At 44.9% G+C, this 23,662-nt stretch overlaps 2 protein-coding genes across 2 annotated transcripts; one reads left to right on the top strand and one right to left on the bottom strand.

Annotated features, from left to right (window-relative positions):
* Positions 1–2,088: 2,088 nt before the first annotated feature.
* LOC306919946 (syntaxin-12-like) lies at positions 2,089–4,855 on the bottom strand (the record flags this gene model as incomplete). The annotated part of the gene is made up of 2 exons (XM_079496521.1): positions 2,089–2,824; positions 4,635–4,855. The coding sequence occupies 2 exons, from the start codon at positions 4,853–4,855 to the stop codon at positions 2,089–2,091; spliced, it is 957 nt and encodes a 318-aa protein (XP_079352647.1).
* A 1,225-nt stretch (positions 4,856–6,080) lies between these two features.
* LOC306925350 (exportin-4-like) lies at positions 6,081–9,533 on the top strand (the record flags this gene model as incomplete). Its single annotated transcript, XM_079504131.1, has 1 exon — positions 6,081–9,533. One exon carries the CDS (start codon positions 6,081–6,083, stop codon positions 9,531–9,533), a length of 3,453 nt encoding a protein of 1,150 aa, XP_079360257.1.
* Positions 9,534–23,662: the final 14,129 nt, after the last annotated feature.

Genomic DNA, 23,662 nt, shown 5'->3' with positions numbered 1-23,662 from the left:
ATACTTATGATGTTGTAAACAAAAACAGATATAGACTAGAAAAAGTGCCCTTCTGGGCACAGGTCTCCACCAGGAGGATAGGAGTGTGTGTGATTTGTACAAAACGGGTACCAAGCGGGCTACTCCTGAAAAGTTTAGAAGCCAATCGTAGGCAATTAAGGTGGATTACATGACTATGGAGAGCATGTGTACCGATTTGCGTGAAATTTGGATAACATCTGAAGGAGTAATATTAGAAAATGTGTTTTTCATATGTCGGCCTCCTGATGGCGCTATAAAGAGCAGATGTGAAAAATTCCAGGCAAAGGTTTTTCCTTGGCCTCTAGGGAGTTGGCATACAAAGTTATCCACAAATCCGTGCAGTTGGAGGTAAAAACACCGCCAGTTATAGCGCCACCATGAGGCTGAGTTGAAAATTTTCACGTGGCATTTCTTCCTCGGCCTAGTGGGAATGTGCGTGCGCAATTTCACGGAAATCACACAATGTGTTCATGATTTGCAGCATTTTGTTTGAAACTGAACACTCCTGCGAACTTTGGAAGCCAATCTTAGCCAATCAGGATGGAGACTGAGAAATCTGAAAGACCCGTTTGGTTGAATGGCTCTAGAGAGACTGTGTACCAATTTGCGTGATGTTTGGACAAAATCTGTAGGTGTACTGTCCAAAAACTTGTTTTGCACAAAGCGGCCTCCTGGTGGCGCTATAACAGGCCGTTCTGGAAATTTTGGGGCAGAGGTTCATCGTTGGCATCCAGGGAGTGTGTGTGCAAAATGTGGCATCGACCGGGTTAACAGTGCCGGAGATTAGCTGTTCACAGACGGACACACGGACGGACACACGGACGGACGGACGGACGGACACACGGACGGACGGACGGACGGACGGACGGACGGAGTGCAAAACATACTCTCTCCCCATGCCTTCGGCCTGGTGGAGACAATAACCTATTACTAAAGAGAGAGCTATGGTGGATTCATTATCCTAGAACCATGGCACCCTTAGGACTCAATAAAGAGATATAGATATAGATAAAGAGAGAGCTATGGTGGATTCATTATCCTAGAACCATGGCACCCTTAGGACTCAATAAAGAGATATAGATATAGATAAAGAGAGAGCTATGGTGGATTCATTATCCTAGAACCATGGCACCCTTAGGACTCAATAAAGAGTTTGATATTATATTAGGCCATTTCTTTAGATTCAGCCACTGGAGGTTTACATATAGTTCATAATGTAGCTTTAATACTTTTTCTGTTTTTCTTTTCTGTGGTTTTTCAAAGAGAAAACAGATTTTTGAAACTGTTATATTGTGGATAATATATGAATGTCCCAAGAATTAGGGGGACCATGTTTATTTGGCCTTAGAGCCAATGGGTGTGGGTACTGATATACTCAGCTTTGTCTATTGTGTTTTTAAAACTTTCTACTTTCATACATGTGAAGAAATGTTTGTCAATCATGTTTTTGGTGGCCAATTGTTGGAGCCACACCAAAACACCAGATGTGGCTGATGGCTCTTTTGTCCACACTGTATACAATGAATAATTTCCTTTATCTCATTTATACTTGAGAAAGACCAATACGGGTTGAAACGTTGTATGTCCTGCCTGCTGTGATTGTGAATATATTTACCTGGATCATTACAAAGTGAGTTGCGAGCCCTTTCTTTTGTTCATGATATCTGTTAGTTTAACAGTTTGGCTCAGCACCAAGATCGGAGGATGTGCACTGTTTTATCTTATTCTGCAAACAAAAACAGAATCATGTAAATCTTGGGATCCACATGGGAATGGCGTGGCTCCTCCTATGTGGACCTTGGACTTAAATGTGTTGCGATGATTGGGTGAGTGGATGATGACGATGATGAGTGTGTATTTGTACCGGGACTGGTTCCCTCCTACCAGTGGAGGGGTCTACCAGAGACTAGAGCATGGCTACATAATGTTGAACGGGACATCTGACAACTGATTTTAAAGAACCTCCATTTGTGGAGGATCCCAATCTCTACTGCAGAATTGTGTTAATTGATTTTTTTTAAAGATATTTGTTTGGCCTTTTCTGCCATTATTGATAGGTCCCTTCATTCAAGATGCAAACAAGATGATGCCAACTATGACGAGCACGATGGAAACAACTAAAGCTAAGATGAACTTCTTCTTACGGGACTTTTGCTCGTAGCCGGCCGCTCTCCCCAGATGCTCCGTACCTAGTTCCACGTGAACCTGAGCATTCTCCACGTTTGCTTCAATGTTGTCTATCATCTCTCCCGTATCGTGGACCATTAGCGCCAGGTCCTTGAAGATGTAGTTTACATCCATTACGTCAGACTCCAGCTGCCTTATGTTGGCCTCTCGCTCCCTGATGCGCTCCAGGTCTTTGTCTGTGATGGAGGCTTCCTGCATCCTGGTCTCACCACCGTCCTCCTCTTGGTTGTAAAAAGACATAAGATGTCCACTGTGAGCAACATCTTTATCTTCAGCTGACAGGAGGAATCCGGCCCTCGCTCGGGTGACAGACTCTTTTTCCTTCTCGGCTGCACGGCGTTGCATGGCCTGGAAGCTGTGGAGTGCTGTGGAGAAGTGGTCCATCAGACGCTCCCTCTGGATCTTCTGTCGCCTCTGTTCCGATGGTGGTAAGGACAAAGGAATTGAGTCTTTCAAGTCTTGCAGGTGTTTGTTAGTTTCTTTTGCCAGTTGGTTGGTGTATTGTTTTATCTGACGCAGTCGGTCTTGAAGTTCACTGGTGTCATGTTCGGTCCCTAGTTGGTTTACCATTCCCTTGATCTGAGTAGTGTTCTCTACAATGGTTTGGACGTTGGAACTGCACGTTTGAATAAGGGCGTTTTGGTGGATGTCAGACATGCTTGTTTGAATAAGTGTATTGGCGTCCTGAGGCACCACTACCTGGCACATTGCCTGTCGGAGGAGGTTTTATCAGTTTCTAAGAGGAGGATAGACTCTTCAAGAAAGTTGAGATGGAGACAAAGATATTTGGCTCTTTCACTGAAAATATTGTCTTATAAGTTACTGTTTTATAGTGAGCTCACAGATTATGTCATCCGTCACCATTAATATATGGAGATCTCTGTGTCTGCATGTGTGTCTGGCTGTGTCCATTTTATGACCATACATGGAGATCTTTGTATTTTTCTGCCCATATAGGATTTCTGTGTCAGCCATGCATAAATATGCCACAGAGCTATGACCATATATGGGCATAAATGGGGCACAGGCAGGCTGATACAAAGATCTCCATATATGGGCACAAAAGGGACACATACAGACACCCAGATACAGAGATCTCTATATATGGAGATATACAAATATGGGCACCGTTCCCAATGGGCATTAATCATCCCAGCATATTAATAATACATATATATATATATATATATATATATGTATGTACTGTGTATTTATAGGTATCTTATTCACTACTCTATTGTAACGCATTGTATTGTTGTTTTTGTTTTATTTTATTGTTGATCTACCTGTATGTGATGGTCTTGTTTTATTTTATTTTAGTTATTGTACAGCACCTTGTAACATTTGTTTTGAAAGGCGCTTTATACATAACTTTACCTTGCCTTACCATATAATTGACTCATTGGGAGATCTAAAGGCGAGAGAGGTCCTTTGACGAATGACTGTGAGCTTCAGTTCTTGAGCGATTCTTACGACCCTCTGTGAAAAAACAACTGTGAAAAAGGCGTAACCCGTACGTTTCGCCCCTTCGGGCTTGACCCCTAATTATAAGTATACATAAAAAAACAAAAAAAACATGCTAGTAATGGAATGCAATATGTTAATTATTTGTTCTGTGTTCGTTATACTTTTTCTTTTTTTGTGCTGCCAACGTGATTTAATGTGAAATGACTTCATCATGACTCCATCATGTTTTTAGTGAATTACTTTATTTATTATGTTGGTTAGTCATAGCTCCCAGTTCCCACCTGATGTCGTGTGGAAGATCTGACTGCTCCAGACCGCAATGAATAACAGCTAGCTTGCATAATGTCTTTAGACTAGGACATAGGTCTAAGATGTACATGTTATCAACAAATTCAGCATGAACTGGATTGGCTGTTGTGCCTGTATCCTCCTGGATCTGTCTGGATCCTCCAAAGAGGATTGCGCGATCGCCAACCATGGAACAACACATATTAATTATCCCACGCAAGTGTTCTATCCCGTTGGGATCAACCTTCTTCCAGGAGCGGGTCTCTGGGTTGAAGCTCCACAGATCATTGTGGATCCTGTCAAAGTTGTAGCCACCAAATATGTACAGCTCTCCCTTGTAGGCAAAGGCTGAATGGCAGGTGCGTCTTTCTGGAACAAGCTGTTGTACACTATATGTGCTCAGCCAGTAGTCTGTCTCCATGTCAAACACTCTGATGCTATTGTAGCAATGTCGTTCTTTGTCATCTCGGCCACCAAAAACAAACATCTTTGTCCCGATGATGGTGGCAGAGTGATGCACTGAAGGCTGCGGCGGAATGCCTCCACTATAAATTAAGGACCAGACCATTGTGGAGATGTCCAACTTCCAGAGGTCATTAGTGGGTCTAGTCAGCCGGAATCCTCCATGGATATACATGGACTTCCCAAAGACACAGGCTGAGTGGCCGCACCTCTCCTCTGGAACAATACCAGAAACCTTGGGCTTGAACGTTCTGTGGGTGTTGACATCAAATGCATGAAGCACGTTCCAGTATTCACCTCCAGAGATAACAAACCAGTTGCCGCCCTCATTCTCTATCTCAAAATTCACCAGTCCTCCCCAGATGTAGATGATATCTTCTATCAGCACAGCTGTATGACCCAAGCACGTGGGGGGGACCTCAAAGTCCATTTCTTCTCTTCCATTTATAAATGGGGGCAACTTCATCCATTGCAAAGACACTGAGTTGAAGATATCCACATCAATCGTATGATCCCCGCTGTTCACCATTCCGTATGCTCCAAAGGAATACACCTTGTGCCCTACAGCTACAGCAGCATGACCGACACTCAGAGGCACTCCTTCCGGGTGCACCGTCCAGAACAACATTTCATCCAGAAATCCTGTTTCTCCTGAAGGTGAGGAGTCTGGAATGTTCTCAATAGTGCTCCTTGAAACTCTTAGACGTACAGTTTAAAATTGAGCTAAATTGACATCACTCTGATGTCACTAGGTCCACCATGCCCAAATATGGATTTCCATTTCAATCCCCCCAGTGGTGGTGCCATGTCAGGTGACATCACGTGACCATAGCAACCTGATATCCGCGTCCGTTTTCAGTCTCAGAGGTAAATAAAACCATGTAAAAGGACATACAATGAGTGCTGGCATTTTCTTCATCTCTACTTATATCAGAATGGTCAAATGTCGTCCGGCATGGACACGCTTATGTCTCAGCACCGTATCCGACCACGTAAAGCTCCCGCCGCAAAGCAGAACAGTCTATTTCCGGTGTATACGTCTCAAGAAATCATGTGTTCATGTGTGTGAAGTGAGGGGCGCTCTTATGATCATACATCATCGTAAAACACATTCCGTGCTCAACCAATCAAATCATCACAAATAGCCAATCTCATTTTGGGTCCTCACTTTTCCATCTTCACTTTTCTGCCCTCACTTTTAGCTTCAACATTTGTCTTCACACAAACACAGAATGCTGGGCATAGGAGGGGCTAGTGCCGCCCAAAAACACAAACAGTTTTTACAACCCTCTCGGGCGACATTGTAGCCTAGGTGCCGCTACGCCAGCGGGCCGGGCCAGAAGAGTCCTTTTTTACCCCCTGGTTGCCCCAGGACTCCGACGTTGAGAACCATGTTGGCACAGCAACACAAATGTAATGGACTTGGTCAGTCCAGGAAGTCGATGGGCTAGTTCGACCAATCAGTGAAACAGATGCCTCTTGAACTCCCTAATATGGCAAATTGATCGCTATAGCAACCCCAGCCGGGGCAGAATGTGGAAAAACCCGTGCCACGCAGCAGTCTTCAAATGGTCATCGTGTAGGAAAGGAATTGCTATTATCTAACTATAATTTCTAAGTGTCTCGCATGGAGCATCATTGACGAGACGGGGATCATGGCGGCCGTTTGCGCACCAGAAGTGATCTCACAGCTGGAAAGTGCTGCCAAAGTTTTAACTGCCCCGCCGTCCTTTGTCAGTGCAGAACAGAGGCAGCGCGCCGAGCACATATTCCTCTCTTTCAGGAAATCACAATCACCCTTTGATGTCTGCAAACACATCCTAGAGACCAGTCAGGTGGACTATGTGTTGTTCCAGGCTGCTACAGCCATCATGGAGGCTGTGATCAGAGAATGGATCTTGTTGGAGAAAAACAGCATTGAGTCGCTACGAACGTTCCTCCTCACCTACATCTTACAGAGACCCAACCTACAGAAGTATGTACGTGAGCAGATCTTGTTGGCGGTGGCGGTCATTGTGAAGAGAGGCTCCTTGGACAAGTCCATGAACTGTAAGAGCATCTTCCACGAGGTGGGACAGCTGATCAGCAGCGGGAACCCCATAGTGCAGACACTGGCCTGCTCCATCCTGAATGCTCTTCTCAGCGAGTTCTCAAGCTCCAGCAAGACCAGCAGCATCGGTCTTAGCTTGGAGTTCCATGGCTCCTGCAAGAGACTCTTTCAGGAGGAGGACCTGCCTCAGATCTTTGTTCTGACCATGGAGGTGCTGCAGGAGTTCAGCCGCAGGGAGAACCTCAACACCCAGATGTCCTCTGTGTTCCAGCGCTACCTGGCCCTGGCCAATCAGGTCCTCAGCTGGAACTTCCTGCCGCCCACTCTGGGGCACCACTACATCGCCATGTTCGACTCCACTCCGAATGTGATGCTCAAGCCCACAGAGTTGTGGAGGGAAGCCTTGCTGGACAAACGCGTCATGGACCTTTTCTTCACCCTGCACAGGAAGGTCCGGGAGGACACAGACATGGCCAAGGATTCATTACAGTGCCTGGCCCAGCTGGCCTCCATGCACGGTCCCATCTTCCCAGACGAGAATGCCCAGATCTCATATCTGGCCCACTTGGTGGAGGGTCTGCTTAACATGATCAATGGAATTGAGATCAAGGACTCAGAATCGGTTGGAATCTCCAACATTATCTCCAACATGATCACCACATTCACCCGCAGCATCATGAACACCCTGCCCAGCGAGCTTTTCACCTCCTTCATCAACTGTCTCACGTTTCTCACATGCTCCTTTGGACGCAATGCCGCACTAGTGGAGGCTCTGCAAAAAGACGATGCACTTTTCATGGACGCCTATAACAAGCTGTTGGTGTCATGGCTGACCCTGGTGCAGGACAAAGACTATTTCCCCAGAGGCTGCTTCATCCAGCCGGCCATCCAGGTGTTCAACTCTTACATCCAGTGTCACCTATCTGCGCCCGATGGCACGCGCAACCTGTCAACGAACGATGTGTCATCGCATGCTGGGGAGAACATTAACGAGCTGCAGGAGGATGACAGGGAGCTGTTCTCTGACCAGCTAGCCAGCATCGGCATGTTGGGACGCATGGCTGCTGACCACTGTATACCTCTACTTATCAGTTTGCTAGAGGACAGAGTGACACAAGTCCATGGCCAGCTGCAGAGGACCCAGCAGCATCTCATGGCCTCCTCTGACCATGGCTCAGAGGACCGCAAAGTCCTGGACAACCTTTATGAAGATATCCACTGGCTTATACTGGTCTCAGGTTATCTATTAGCGGATGACCCCCAGGGTGAGACCCCACTGATACCCACAGAGGTGATGGAGCTCTCTATCAAGCATTCAACGGAGGTGGACATCAATACCAGCCTGCAGATCCTCGTCTCCCCGGGGGAGAAGGCCTCTTGCATCCCTGGCTTCGACCGCACCGACTTGGTTATCAGGCTACTGTCTGCGGTGTTGAGGATATCCGAGGTGGAGTCGAGGGCGACCAGGGCCAGCCTGACAGAGCTGCTCAGTCCTCAGATGGGCAAAGACATTGTGTGGTTCCTTCGACGGTGGGCTAAGACCTACCTCCTGGTGGACGAGAAGATATACAAACAGATCAGTACCCCTCTGAGCATGGCGTTTGGCGTGGACACAGAGGGAGCCCAGTGGATTGTGGGATACCTGTTGGAGAAGGTGATCAATAACCTATCTGTGTGGAGTGCAGAGATAGAGTTGACCAACTACACAGTGGAGCTACTGGTCACACTGGTTGGGAAGAGGGAGAGCGCCAACATGGTGGTTCAGTGTGAGAACTGGTGGAACCTGGCTAAGCGATTTTCAAGCCACAGCCCTCCCTTCCACCTGCTGTCCAGCTCAGTCCAAAGAACCCTTATGAAGGTGCTGGTTCTGGGAGGAACCGCACACATGGACTCTGACGCAAAGCAGCAGTACTGGTCTGAGGTGATGCACCCTCTACAGCAGCGCTTCCTGAACCTGATCAATCGGGAGAACTTTGCCCAGATCAGCCAGGAGGGGTATGTCAAGCAGGAGATTATGGCCACGTTGGAGTCCCTGTGTGGCATCACGGAAGCAACGCAGATTGACAACGTGGCTCTGCTCTTCTCCTTCCTCATGGACTTCCTGTCCAACTCCATCAGCCTCATGAATGTGTACCATGGAAATCCAGAGACCGTCAACCTCATCATCAAGGTGTTTGTGGAGGTGGCTCACAAACAGATCTGTTACCTGAGTGAGAGCAATTCTATGAAGCTGTATGAAGCGTGCCTGACGCTGTTGCAGGTCTACTCTAAAAACTACCTAGGCAGAAAGCGGACGGACGCCATGGCTGAGGAAGACCAGTACCAGGACCTCCTGCTGATCATGGAGCTACTCATCAACCTGCTGTCCAAAGAGTTCATCGACTTTGGCGACAATGACAGCACGTTCCAAAGTCAGGGGCAGGGCATTCCGGCCTCCAACCGGGCCGTGCTGGCGGCAGACGTGGTTCTGTACGGCGTCAGCATTATTCTTCCTCTCATGTCTCAGGATCTGCTCAAGTTCCCCTCCCTGTGTAACCAGTACTACAAGCTCATCACCTTCATCTGTGAGATCTTTCCCAAGAAGATTCCTCAACTACCCGAAGACCTCTTCAAGAGCCTCATGTTTTCCCTAGAGTTGGGAATGACAGTGATGGGGTCGGAGGTCAGCCAGCTGTGTCTAGAAGCAGTCTCTCCGCTGGCAGAGCAGTGTGCCAAAACACAGGAGAAAGACACGCCCCTCTTTGTCGCCACGCAGCACTTCCTCAAGTTAGTGTTTGATATGCATCTGCTGCAGAAACACAACACAGAGATGACGGTGGCCGCCGGGGAAGCCCTATATACACTGGTGTGCCTGCATCAAGCCCAGTACTCTGAACTGGTGGAGACTCTGCTGGCTTCCCAGAGAGATGCTGTCGTTTATCAGCGCCTGGCAGACGCCTTCAACAAACTGACGGCCAGCTGCAGCCCGCCCACCATTGACCGCAAGCAGAAAATCGCCTTCCTCAAGAGCTTGGGAGAGTTAGTGTCCAACGTGGGAGGTCTCCTCTGTGTCAAATAACCTCTGGAAACCCACTCATATACCCACCCGGCACCCCCTGAAGAGCTATGGGTAGAAGAGACGAACGAAAAAGACAAACCCACCATTACATTGTCAGCTGCTCTGAAGTGAAAACTGTCCACCTTTTCTTTTTTGAGAGGTGCTAACCCCTCCAGTACATACACTGTAGATTTGGAAGATTACGTCATACGGCAGCCAAGTCTATGGGATTTTTAACGTTTGTATAGCACTTATGAAGTAAATTGTCTATAGAATTTAATATTTGTTTAGAGCATATATGGGCAACTGGTGGACCGGGGGCCACATGCGGCCCCCACCATCACTTAATGTGGCCCTCACGTTAATATCAGAATACTGATAAATTATTGATTTCAGCTGTTATAATTCCAAACATGCAAAAATGACCCACTTTAATTAGTTTAATTAGTCTAAATTAGTAGCTTAATGAGAGTATTAAAATTTTATTGTCTTTTTTATGTCCAATGTTTTTTATTTAGTTCATTATAGTTATTACCATAACTATAATTAAAGGCATTTGAAAGGCATTTGAAATTAAATAAAAGTTACTTTTCAGGATTCCATTTAAAAAATAGCAAAACGTTATTCAGGATTTCAATTCAAATAATAGCCAAAATAGTGGATCTAAGCTCAAAACGCGTTGCAGTGTTTTGAGATTGTAGATTGTCTATTTTTGCTACGACAGTAATACGCAATGTGGCCATCTGGAATGACCTAGTGTGGAACTATAGTGGCTCTCTCCATCGTCAAATTTTCCCACCCCTGGTTTAGAGCGTTCATGATGTAAAACTTTGCCAGCCAAGTCTATGGACTTTAATGTTTGTTTAGGGCAGTAAATCACAACGTAAGACATCATGTGGCCGATATAAATAATACATATTGTAACTAATTGTGTTTCATACAAGAAACAAGCCAGGATGGATAAAGAATAGAAACAGTACAACTGTAACCAATGTGGAAACAACTTCACAAGAAACAGTAAATTGAAACCACACTGGATAATTCGTAGAAGAAAGAAAGGAGCCAGATTATTGGCTGTCTCCTGATCATGTAGTAACGTATGTGACGTATAAAAGCAAAAAAAGGCTCCCCTCACTTCACACAAGTGTGATGTTTATATAAAAGGCAGCCTCCCCACAATAAAAACAAATCCGCAAAATCCGATAATGTCTTTATAGCAAGCAATGCCTGCAGGAGATCTATGACAGAAAGCTTGCTAAATGAAACAAATAAAAATAAATCACACCTGTGTGAAAGTGAGGGTGCTCTTATCATACATCATCATGCAGTACATCACATTCCGTGCTCAGCCAATCAAATCATCGCTATGGGGTACACATTTCTCAGCCAATCAAATCATCTCTATCGGGTACACACAAACACACAAAGCTGGGCATATAGGAGGGCCCCTCAATAACAAGCTGACAACGCCTCTCGATGCAACAGGTTCTTCTAGATCAGTTATTTGTTTGCAGTCATGTTGCTGATGATGTAACAAATCTCTAGCAAATAGCAGCTCTGTTTGGACCCTCTAGCTCAGAGTTGAGGTTCCGCTGTGTTGAACCGCTAGAGTCTGCATTGGTTTGAAAGCACTGCAAACCACAAATTGATTTTAAACGCCCAGAATAGTCCATGGAGAAATTATTGATTTATGAAAGAAATGAAAACATCCATAACTTATTAACTGCACAATACAGGTTTGCCAGTGCTACCACTTGCTCAATGATCTAGGCAAGTCATTTTTAACCTTATTCATCCACACTAATGCTCATTATAAGATAGCACCGCATATCTGTCTACTCACTCTGTGTCTCAAAGGAGGGCTGTGAACATTTTTTTATGTCAGAACAATGGCTACATGCAATCTGTCTAGGAAGAGTGAGGCTGTAGTTTAGCTTGGAATTCCCATCGCCAATGTCACTGGTAGGCAGGTTTCACAGTCCAACCCACCAATGAGACACAGAATGAGTAGATGTAAATTGTGCCATATAATGCGCATACATGAGGACCAATTGTATGAAGATAAGGTTGAAAGTTGATTACGTTTAAGAATTATAATGAATGCAGAGAAATTTTAAACATAGAATTAAAGCCATTAACAGAAATAAAGGTCTATGTTTATGTTTACGATCAATAAATAGCTGCCCCATAATAACAAATAATTGCTACGGGGTAGAAAATGCAGCATGACTTCAATCCTAACTAGAAAAAGTGCCCCTCGGGGCACAGGTCTCCACCAGGGCAGGGCAGATTGTGGCCTCCTGGTGGCGCTATAATAAGCCAATGTGAAAAGGGTGCCATTTCTTCTTACGCCTTGGATGGCAATTGGATGATTGAGGCATTTTGTTCCAAAAATGTGTTTAGCAAAAATGAGAGCAGGAGTGGACCTGGTGAGACGTAGGAGGGGCCTGGAAATCCTCCTTTCAACTGGTTTGCACTATGATTATATTTGCAATCCCATAGTTGGAACAGTGGGGCGTTGCTATAGGAACCAGACAAATGTAAAAAGCGTATAGAGCGTCGCAGTCCCGCCCCCTGTCATGACGACGCCAGGTCCAGGAAATGAATCCCAATGCATTTTTCCCATAGACATTTCAAAAAGTATTTATTTAAAGACGGTTACGCCGCGGACAAAGCCAACTCCAGTCGTGACAAATCATGACAATAAACACAATATTTTGGACCAAACAAACAATTACAAAGAAGAAAAACAACAAAACATTTCTACTTTCTAATTCTTTGTTTGGCCCAAAACATTGTGTTTATTGTCATGATTTGTCACGACAAGAGTTGGCTTTGTCCGCGGCGTAACCGTCTTTAAATAAATACTTTCTGAAAAGTCTATGAGGAAAATGAACGGAGAATCATTTCCTGGGCCCTGGTAGGGGGCTGGACTGCGACGCTCTATACGTTGGGGTACGTATATATAGACCTGGGATATGACGCCACCTCGCGTCGATGTCCGTATATATACGTATCTGGGAAAAAAAGAGTAACCGCAAGCCAGATACAAAATTGAATAATAGCGAAAATAGCCGATCTACAAGGTCAACGCACGTTGCGTCACCATTTTTGAACACTGACACGCACATTTAGAAACATTTTGCCTAATAGGCATGCTACAAGGTTAATTTGATTAGCATTAATTTTGAATTAAAGTGTGATATTAGAGACTGTCTACATTTCCCAAAAAGACATGCATGTATTTAATCCAGTCTGACTAGAAACAGGAATAAAAAACATCCGCACTGGCCATAACAAATGCATGATCAGAGGGGGGATATCAAAATCCCCCCCAACAAATCGAACCCTGGGTAGAAATACTGTTGTTTCACATTGCATGTGAAACATGTTCCTTCTGCAAAATGTGTGCGTGCGTGCGTGCGTGTGCGTGCGTGCGAGCATGCGTGTGCATGCATGTGCGTGTGCTGTGAAAATGAAAGCGGAGAACAGTGCAGATTTACTGACATTAAATGGGTCCATCTTTGAGCGCTCGTCACGGGCAGAAAGCGCCAGAGGAAGAAGCACTCCCCTGGGCCTGTCATTTGATTTGGGAGATAGTAACACCACACAATAAACGGATCAATTTACCCCGGCGTGGCCTGACCACCACTCCGGGCTGCAGCTCTCTGCTTTATGGAACCCAAATCTGCCCGCTCGCTTTGCTCGCTTTTATTCCCACCCTCTCTCTCTTTCACTCTCGTACGCCTTCCATCGCTCTGTGGTTCGCTTAATGGAAAGGCTGGTGAAATGTGTGTGTGTGTGTGTGTGTGTGTGTGTGTGTGTGTGTGTGTGTGTGTGTGTGTGTGTGTGTGTTTTGAGGATTCTCAAGACAAACAATTGTGTCAAAGATGCCTTTCTATCTATTCGGCCCATTTGCTCTCCACAATTCTGTGCATGGGAATGTGTGCTGCTTGTGTGTGTTGCCCATCTACAGTATGGGTTTGCACACTGGTCACATGTGATGTGTGCGTTTAGGACCTTTTAGTCAAATTGCATTTTAAAAATGTTCGTGTGTGTGTGCGTGTGCATGTGTGTGTGTGTGTGTGTGTGTGTGTGTGCGGCTGTGCGCGCGTGCACGTGTGTGTGCGTGCATGCATCTGTCTTGCAGTATGCCAGTTTGTCAGTTTGAAGTTATCTCAGATGTAGTAGTCTCCTGTACATACACACATCCTGACTGAATTGTATTGTAATATGATTGAGGTCAAATCGCATATGAAATGAGGTTTTAAAAAACCCCAAGATGACACCAAGTCATATCAAATCCAAGTAGTACTCAGATTTGATATACATTTATTTTGCAGTCAACACTAAACAAAAACATGTGTTTTATCACTTCACAACAACAACTTTGTTGAGGTTTTCTTTATGTCCATGTAATAAAGAAACTGTAAACAGTTGGGGAAGCTACTGTGACAATATAGTTTTACAAACAACCAATTACGTATGCCATGCCGAAAGAAGCTCACCTACAGCACAGCGGCGCTCTGGGGAAATTAGCAATCTCAGAAGTTTACTTCAACTTTGTCACATCATGAGCTTTACAGCAGGTACTGTACAAAGGAGAGGGTGAAATCATTATGTGCAAACTTCCTACCACTACAATTACAGTACAATTAGGGTTGGCAACCGTCCCTTGAAATAAGCAATTGTCCTATATTTAGAAACTTAAAGACGTGTCCCTAAACTGAATACTGAGAACGAGATAATGAGATAAGTTACCTTTGCACAGGTAGTCTTGCCCGGGAGAACGAGATTTGATTTATTGTGGTTTATCCAGGAAAAAACAAAATTAGCATGTTTTAGATAAAAAGAGAAGCATCCGGGCACACAAAGTTAAAAAATGAGGAACGCCTTTATTAAATTAAAAAGGCAACTGCCGTGGCATTTAGCATTATGGCTCAAAACGAGATGAAATAGGCATGATCAGCGCGTAATAAATCATTAATCCAGCGTTGCGCTGATGAAAACAGTGATTGAAGCATTACCAGGCCTCATTAGCCCTCAGTAACTCCCCTCCTCCATCATATACGGGCCCTCGCAGAAAAACAAAGTCAGCTCACAGACAGACCATGTTTCAAAATGGTGTGGTACTTTCTAGGGTAGAGCTGCCTCCCTTTGGCGGACAAGGAGTTAATGAACTGCTGGACTTTTGGGAATGAAACAATGCCACGCATCTTACAAGTTCAAACTAGCCTGGAAACCAGACAAATCTGCCACAGGGAAAAGAAAAGAAAAATCCCTGGGGAGATTGGTCTGGTCTTCAGTTCGCTCACCCCAGAGTTGTGGGTGACCAATCAGAGCCCACTATTCAAAGTGCGACTTTTTTTGCTGTGACATTGGAATCGGTTTGTAACCGCCCCTTGGAATTACATTTTCCACACCGAAGTTCCAGACACAGTCTGGCCATGACAGGCTAAGTATATATATGTATATATAATATGATACAGTGAGATTCTATCTTTTCTGGGCGTCCCTTGTTCAGCACTCAGGTGTCCCTTTTTGTATTCCAGCTGGTTAACCACTCCGTCCCTATTTCAAAAGAAAATACCGGTACCCAATCTACAATGCATATCTCATCATGTCTAAGCCTCAACTGCCTTGGAGACGGTTCCACAGTAGCGGATTCGAATGCCATCAATGCATGGAATGGGACAAAATCACATTTAATCAGAGCATTGAATGCTGCATAGACGCGTCTACTGACCTACCGCAACCGTCTCCAGCACGAAACGTTATCTTGTGACGTTTGAGAAATTCAGTAGGCTGCATTCTGCGTTGATCACGGCTACTGTTTTGACAGCGATGACGCGCGTTGTCCGACTTTCTAACCCTAACACATTGGGCCGATACATACTCCTATTTTAGAGCCGAATAAAAGTCGGTTCGGCTCTGTAGAGCCTACAATGTGACGTCATTTGAGGTTCGGGGGGGCGGGTACCGTCCTAAAGTCGGCTCTTCGATGCTACTGAAAATTTCTGACGAGTCGAAATCATTTCGGCACTACAGCGCCGAAACAGCGGTAAAATAGGAGTATGAATCGGCCCTAAATCTATTATCTAACTCTAACCCTAACCCTAAACTCAGTCTTATCTGGCCATGTACTGTAGTCAGTTGACAACACGCATTGTCGCTGGTAGCCGTGATCAACCGCACAGAATGCAGGATACTGAGATCTTGGTAGGTCAGTAGACGGCTACTGAGAGCATTCAATGCTCTGATTAAACATGATTTTGTCCCGTTCAATGCATTATGGCATTCAAAACGGATGTCCACAGTTAAGGTACTAAAATGCTGTGCCTTCCGTTCTGCTGCTTAGATACTGTATGCGGAACTACAAGCCAACTTACTGTGCATACTGAAAGCATGCTAGTGTTCTAGCAGGCGTATGGGGCAGCTCTTTCAACTCTTAACTACTAGAACCACATTTTCTGAGGGGAGCATTTACCATAAATAGTCTATCTGCAAGCTCTTTTTTATCCTTGATACAGGATGTGCCCGATGTTTGCAATGTTACATCTTTGAAATGTGTTTCATGTAGGAGTAGCTGGTCAAAGTCCCACATTCCTTCACGAAAACAATGTATAAATTGCATGCATAAAGACATCCTGCTAACAGACAGACATACACAAGCAGAGGCACGGTAATAGTTCAGTGGCTTGCTCAGGAGAGCTTTGGCACTGCCCACTTTTGATGTGCTGCCAACTGGACCTGAGAGCACTGTGCCTCCCATATAGCACATGCCCACACATATACAATGCCCTCCTTCCATCCCTGCACTGCAAAGTCCATAGAGTTCACTTGACTCTGACAGCATACTAAAAACGACGCTTATGGGTTTAGTACAAAATGTTAACATATTTGAAGTGTGTGTCAATTCCCCTTAAAGATGGGGTGGTATGATCTTTGTATTGATTCCGTTTTTCATGTGTCTCTGTATTTCATTAGACCACTTGGTATGTGTTTCTTATGTGCAATGATGTCTTCCCTTTGTATTTAGGCTTTCTTCGTATTGGTGGAACCGGGTCTGATTGCTGCACCTCAAGGAATAAAAGCTGGGCTCTGGTAGTCTCGCGAGTTCTCCGACACGTCTGGTGACATCTAAATTCATTGAATGGAAAGAGTTCGGAAATGTTAAGAAATAATTGCGTTGCGAAGCCTTGCTGTCCTTCATATTGGGACGGTATCAAGATTGGTTTTCAAAGCAGCGGGCGTAGGTTTGTCAGCGGCCATTCTTGTAGCTACTCTAGTCTATAAATTGAATTTAGAAAATGTTGTAAGCATGTTATTTAAAGGGATGTTTGGTTCATCGTTTACCTGCTATCCTATAGTTTCAATGTACATATTATTTTAGTATAATGTTAGACTGATGCTAAGTTCTTGATTTACTTGGGATCCTGAGGAACAAAGACTGCAGAAGCAGACAACCCGCAACACAAATTATAAGAGTAAATTCTTCAAGGCTCAAAGATATGATTTTGAAAGAAAGAAGTGCCAGATTTATTACCTCTGACTTGCCAACGGACGTGTTACCTGGGATCCTACCTAGTCTCTCGAGGCACTATACTGTCTCTCTGCATTCTATGTATGTGATTATATTGAGTTTCTGCTAAATGCCTAAATTGTACTATCCCGAGTATATGCTACAGTATTTTTAACCCAGGCCGTACTCTGTCATGTGCCCCTACTACTACTATGGTACTCTGGCATATAGTGTAGCACTGCCTGCCTCTGCGCTCTGCTGCTATTAAGTGCCATTGTGTCCAGAGGTCGAAATAAATGAAGCCTTTGGAAGGCTTTTAAGATCTCCGAAGAGTAGTGCCTGGAAGAGATTAGAAGAGGGGGAGAAGTGAGAGGAGAGCATAATAGATGGTGTTTTTTGCCGTTTGTCGGTTTTGCACCCACTAACATATCCGATCTACAAACTCACACCGCACCATGGATGCGACAGGTTGTGAGCTTGTAGATCGGCTATTTTAGGGGCCGCGACACGGGCACACGACGGTTGGTAAGTTGAGCGTCAGACTTGACATGCAAACAGAGGCATATTGCCGGTGAAGACAACAACCATTCAGACGTGTGGGCGGCCAAGCAATTAGAGCCACAAAGAGGCAGAATGGAGTTGGCAAGCGAGGCGAGTTGGTGGGAGAGCATGCAAAACAGGACGAACAGAGAGCCAGGAAGAATCAGGAGAGAGACGGAGAAGGAGACTGAGAGAGACAGGCAGGCAGGCAAGCAGGCAGGCAGGCAGACAGACAGACAGACAGACAGGCAGGCAGGCAGGCAGGCAGGCAGGCAGGCAGGCAGGCAGGCAGGCAGGCAGGCAGGCAGACAGACAGACAGACAGACAGACAGACAGACAGACAGACAGACAGACAGACAGACAGACAGACAGACAGACAGACAGACAGACAGACAGAGCTAATGGGAGAGAAGGGATAGAGAGACTGCGAGACAAAGAGAGAGGGAGACAGAGAGAGAGAGAGAGAGAGAAAGAGATAAAAGGAGAGAGAGAATTGCAATGTCAGATAGGTGTAATGACATTGATTGCAGGGCAGTGAGGGGTGAAGGTGGTGTTGTTTGTTTGATTAGGTTTGTCGCGCGGCGCCGCGTTTTGCCGGCTGTCATCGCTTATCATTTAAAAGCTCTGTCCTTAATCCCTAAAGTAAACAAAAGGTCCAGGTCAAACGGAGAGAGAGAACCGTTTAGAGAATCATTTGTATTTATTTATACATGCATTTATTTATTTTGTATGTCTTTTATACTTGACCCCATTTCTTTGTCATTTTCTTTTGTCAACGGCAAGCCTGTCTTTCTTGAATTTTATTTTGTATTTTATTTGCTGTTATTTTGTTGTGTAGTTTCCCCTCGATGGATTTCGAGGTCTGAGTTGGGTGGAGGGTGGGGGTACAGAGAGGTCTGAGTTGGGTGGAGGGTGGGGGTACAGAGAGGTGCAGAGAGGTCTGAGTTGGGTGGAGGGTGGGGGTACAGAGAGGTGCAGAGAGGTCTGAGTTGGGTGGAGGGTGGGGGTACAGAGAGGTGCAGAGAGGTCTGAGTTGGGTGGAGGGTGGGGGTACAGAGAGGTGCAGAGAGGTCTGAGTTGGGTGGAGGGTGGGGGTACAGAGAGGTGCAGAGAGGTCTGAGTTGGGTGGAGGGTGGGGGTACAGAGAGGTGCAGAGAGGTCTGAGTTGGGTGGAGGGTGGGGGTACAGAGAGGTGCAGAGAGGTCTGAGTTGGGTGGAGGGTGGGGGTACAGAGAGGTGGAGGGTGGGGGTACAGAGAGGTGCAGAGAGGAATTGAGGGCAGAGCGGCCGAAAGGACACGCTACTCATCACGTCTCCTGCCGGAATGGAAACTGAAGTGAACGTTGCAGTGTTACTGTATGCGCCACTCAGCTGCCCATGCGAAACCAAGAGTGTCGAATCCAGGGTGGCCTTCAGCGGTGCCGATGCCATAATGCGGCAACAGCGAAGTTAGGGTTTAAAGAAAGAATGAGTGTCAATGTGTCTCCTAGTCTTATCGCCTTATTGCTTCTCTCTTTTCCATTTTATCTCATCTTCGTTGCTCTCCCTGTAGCCCGATTTAGAGTTATGTTGACACGGCGGTGGCGCTCGCCGAAAAACAGTCGATCTGCAAGCTCCTGGCGCGTTGCGGATACACGTCGGGAGCTTGCAGACCGACTGTTTTCCGGTGGGAATAAATTGAGCGTGTCTCAGCAGCAGACATCTTATGGAAGCAGGGAAGGGGTGTTATCTATGAGAGAGTGGCAGTGTAGACGGCCCTATCACTCCACAGTAATGGAGAGAAGATCTCCTGCAACAGAGTGATAGACGGGGTGACTTCTGAGAGAGAGAGAGAGAGAGAGAGAGAGAGAGAGAGAGAGAGGTGAAGTCTGGAGAGAAGCAGAACAGAAGAAAAGCAAGGTGTTAAGTCTTCACTGATAGGAAAGGATGATTGCTTTTTTTCTCTCCTTCTTTTTGGGTGGTGGGATCGAGGGGCTCAAGGAGATAAAAGTTGCTGGATGCCAGGGAGGCGAGGGGGAAGATGGGAGGCCCTTAGCCACGGAGCAGAGCTTAAAGCAGCACTATGTAACTTTCCTCTTCAGCCACGGATTTGAACCCGTGCTGACATTTTCACAATTGAGCTAATAGAGCCTGCCTGCTTGCTCAGGGGACAAATGTAATCTTGACCATCAGGTCAAAATTCGTGTCAGATACTGTGTTTAGGTGAGGCATGACCTTTGACACGATCTAAATGTCTCAATAGAAGACATTTTATATTATTAACCTACTTTACCTTACAGAACTGGCCCCTGTAAAAAGTCAAAGCCAATTAAATATAGGTTGTGACCGGCCGATGAACAAGTGGAGATGTCGACTGAATTTCATAATATGAATCAATTCACACTACACTGCTGAGAACCCCGCTGCAGCAAAGCTCACAGCTCCCCGCTCCTCGCTCCAGCAAAATGAGTACTCGCTACTGTTAACGATAGCTTTTCACTTGCAATGCCGTTAAGAAATGATTACCTGCAATATCTGTACAATGGACTTCACTAGGATTTGGATAAATTCCACGATTGCGGGAGCATTTGATGTTGCAACGTTGCATTATCGAGTAGACCTAGTTATGGTTCCGTTAGCTTTTAGCTCGCTAGGTGTTAAATTAAACCGGAAGCAGAAACGCTTCCGGGTGCTGTATACAGTGTGCTGTATAGAGTGCTGGATACAGTAAGGAGCATGGTAGCTCCCCACCAGCCGCGGCAATTAATGATTGTAATTAATGATGTAAATATTTGAATATTTTCGAATATTAAAAATAATAAAGCAATGAAATTCGAATGGGATTATAGAGGGGAACTGACAGCTCTATTGGCAAGTCAGTCAGTATGTGCATGGTGAGATATGCAGGTACTGTAGTGTGACTGTCGCTTTTGTCGCTCAAAGCATAAATTGGCCTTAATGGAGAACATTTTAAAATAAAACGAACCCCCCCCCCCCCACACACACACACACACACACACGTGCGTGCGCGTCCGTTAAGGACACCCCAAACATATTCTCCGTCAACAGTTTAATCGGCACGGCATTAGATAATTAACTAATTAATGATTACACTGCATGTAACCAAAACAACAATAATGAACCAATTGTAACTGTTGGACTAAAAAGGGATTAGCTGAAGAAGATGACAGTTTAATCAATATTCTCAGTTAAGAAGAAAAAAGGGGGGCACGGTGGCACAGTCGGTATAGTGCTGTCACCTCACAGCTAAAAGGTCCTGTGTTCCATTCCCGCTGGGGACACATGGGGTGTGTTCTCTACTCTGCGTCATCAGTGCCCATACCCTAGGTGGGGTTGGCGAAAGGGCCTTTCTGTGTAGAGTTTGCATGTTCTCCCCGTGTCCCCTATTGGTAGGTACCCTCACAAAAAACATGCAGTAATCCTGGTCTGTAAACTGCCTCCCCCTGGCCAGCCGGGGCACCTGATGGAGGGGAACTGGTTGGAATAACGTGTTCCTTCCACACGCTACAGATGAAAAGAAGCAGCTTGGACACTCATGAATTGAAGGAAGTTTGAGGTCAGTCCGTTGCTCTCCCCAGGTTGGTAGAGGGAGTGTAGAGCCCAGGATTACATTCGATAAGTATGTTGCTCTCCCAAGGTTGATAGAGGGAGTGTAGAACCCAGGATTAGATAATTGACACTGGGTGAAAAAATGGGTTACAAAATTGTGGGATTAAAAAACAAACAAAGTTAAGATACAAAACCAGATCGTCTTATGTCTTATTTGGCCCCACTGGGGCTTGTAGGTGTTCTTTTGACATACAGAATGGTTTACTGCCCACAGCTCATAAACACATGTGTTGTGTTGTGTTGTGTTGTGTTGTGTTGTGTTGTGTTGTGTTGTGTTGTTTGGGAAACACTATATACTAGAGTTATGGCCATTTTTGTATACCACATCATAGACAACTAATATAAGGCAATATAACTGTTTTTTTTGTTTTTTTTTAATATATTTTACTATATATTTTTATTAGGTTTTTTCCATTTTAAAATACAAGACATACATGAAATACATACAAAACAAAAAAAGTAAACAGAACACGCGGAAACAAAACAAAACAAGACAACAACAAAAACAAAACTGACCCTCACAAGTATCCACCCGCCCTCACCCTCCCATGCCCCGGGGGAAACAGAATAAGTTACTAAGTTTGAGATAACTGCTTTAAGTAGCATGTGACATGTCAAACTAGGGTGTTTTCATGATTCTGAATCCATTCCAAGCATTAGTTTTGCACGGATAACACTCCTTGGCCTAAAAACGGCGATATGGCCGAATTTAGGCCAAGGAGTGTTTTTCATGCAAAACTAATGCTTGGAATGGATTTAGAATCATGAAAACCTGTTTGGCATGTCACATGCTACTTAATGTATGATGAAATTTTGCCTCATATTGGTTGTCTATGGTGGGGTATACAAAACTGGCCATAACCTTTTTTCGCGATATTCCGGCAGAGCAGACCTCTCATTCCGTGGACCTTAACTCAATGGTCGCCAAGGACTTATTTAACTTATTTTTCATGATGTCCTGGAGCGCCAAGGACGTGTTTTTCGTGTTTTATAACATGGTAAAAAATATATATATATATATAAAAGAAATAAAATAAAATAAAATAAAAGATATATGGTGGCGGTCTGGAACGTTTGGCGCCCCCTGGTGGCGATGAATGAGTTGACCAAATTAATCGAAAAAATACAAATAAAAAGTATGTCATGACATCACAGGTCCTCTCAAATTTTGGGTGGCTGGCTCCCTGGCTACTATACGTTAACTTTGGCTGTGGCACAATTTGTGACCAAACGTCCCAATTATGAAAAAAACAGCACAATGAAATCCTCCTGGTCACTCAGCAGGGCAATATGAGAGGCAGTAAACATGCACAGCAATATGGAAAAAACTATAGCAGTATTTTAATTATTTCATGATTCATGCTTCTTTCATGACCGCCATGGCTTTCAGACGTGCTCCGAGCCGGATCAATACAAATCTATACCACTTTCAGGAATGGCCCTGGCCTTGTGTTTAGGCAGTGTCCATTCGTACAATCTACAGCTGCCGTGTTGAGCGGGGTCCCTCATGGCTCTATCTATCTATCTATCTATCTATCTATCTATCTATCTATCTATCTATAAAAGCACCGAAAAATGTCTGTCTGTCCTTCTGTCTGTAGCTTAGAGTATAATATTAATAGAGACAGCACCGGATTTCTCCTCCCATCCACTTGAGGCGATTTCACTCCTCCTTCCGGGTAGAAACAGAGTGCATTCTGGGATGGATTTGGCCCAAACACATGAACGCGCTGGCCGTTGACTATCATTGCTATTGCTACTATCACGCGTTCACGTATTAAACAGCGGCGTTCACGTATGAAACAGCGTTCACGTGTCATCATGAACGTGCACAATGATAGTCAACGGACCAGCGTGTTCATGTGTTTGGGCCAGCGCTGCAATACCAAATTCGGCCACTATGTCCATTTCGTCTACAAAGTGCCACACCGAAAGTGAAAATATTCATTTATATGCAGAATATTACCACCAAATTTACATCACACATCAATGGTGTACTTATGATTGTACTACAGCATTTATTTGCCAAACGTTTAATTTATATAGGCCTACTATTAGTGAATACATTTTTCCCATTGCCTTGCATAGGAAAATCTAAAAGGCTTTTGGTTTTATTTGATCGGTTCACCAGTAGCCATTAGGGTTAACGGTTGGCCACGCAGCAACATCATCTATCTATCCGTCCGTCCATTCCATATTAGCTTACTTTTGTGCCCAACCCAACTTCCCACGATCATCTGAAAACAATTCCCTCCCTATCAGTAATGTGATCTATCATCGCATTACCCACACTGAACATCATTTGCTGTTCATATATTCAGAACGGGTAAGGACTAGTACTGGTGAATTTTCTGTTTTCGCTCTACAGTAGGCCTAGATATCTGCTGAAAATAGCAGATTGACAAGCGCACAACGCATCACCTTGTATGGTGCTATGAAACCATCACAAAGTAATCTGATTATCAATTTGGTCACTTCC

This window comes from Electrona antarctica (genome assembly GCF_951216825.1).
Source record: "Electrona antarctica genome assembly, chromosome: 1".
NCBI classification, from domain to species: domain Eukaryota; kingdom Metazoa; phylum Chordata; class Actinopteri; order Myctophiformes; family Myctophidae; genus Electrona; species Electrona antarctica.
Note: the sequence above shows the minus strand (reverse complement) of the source record. Positions and strands in the feature narration are given on the sequence as shown.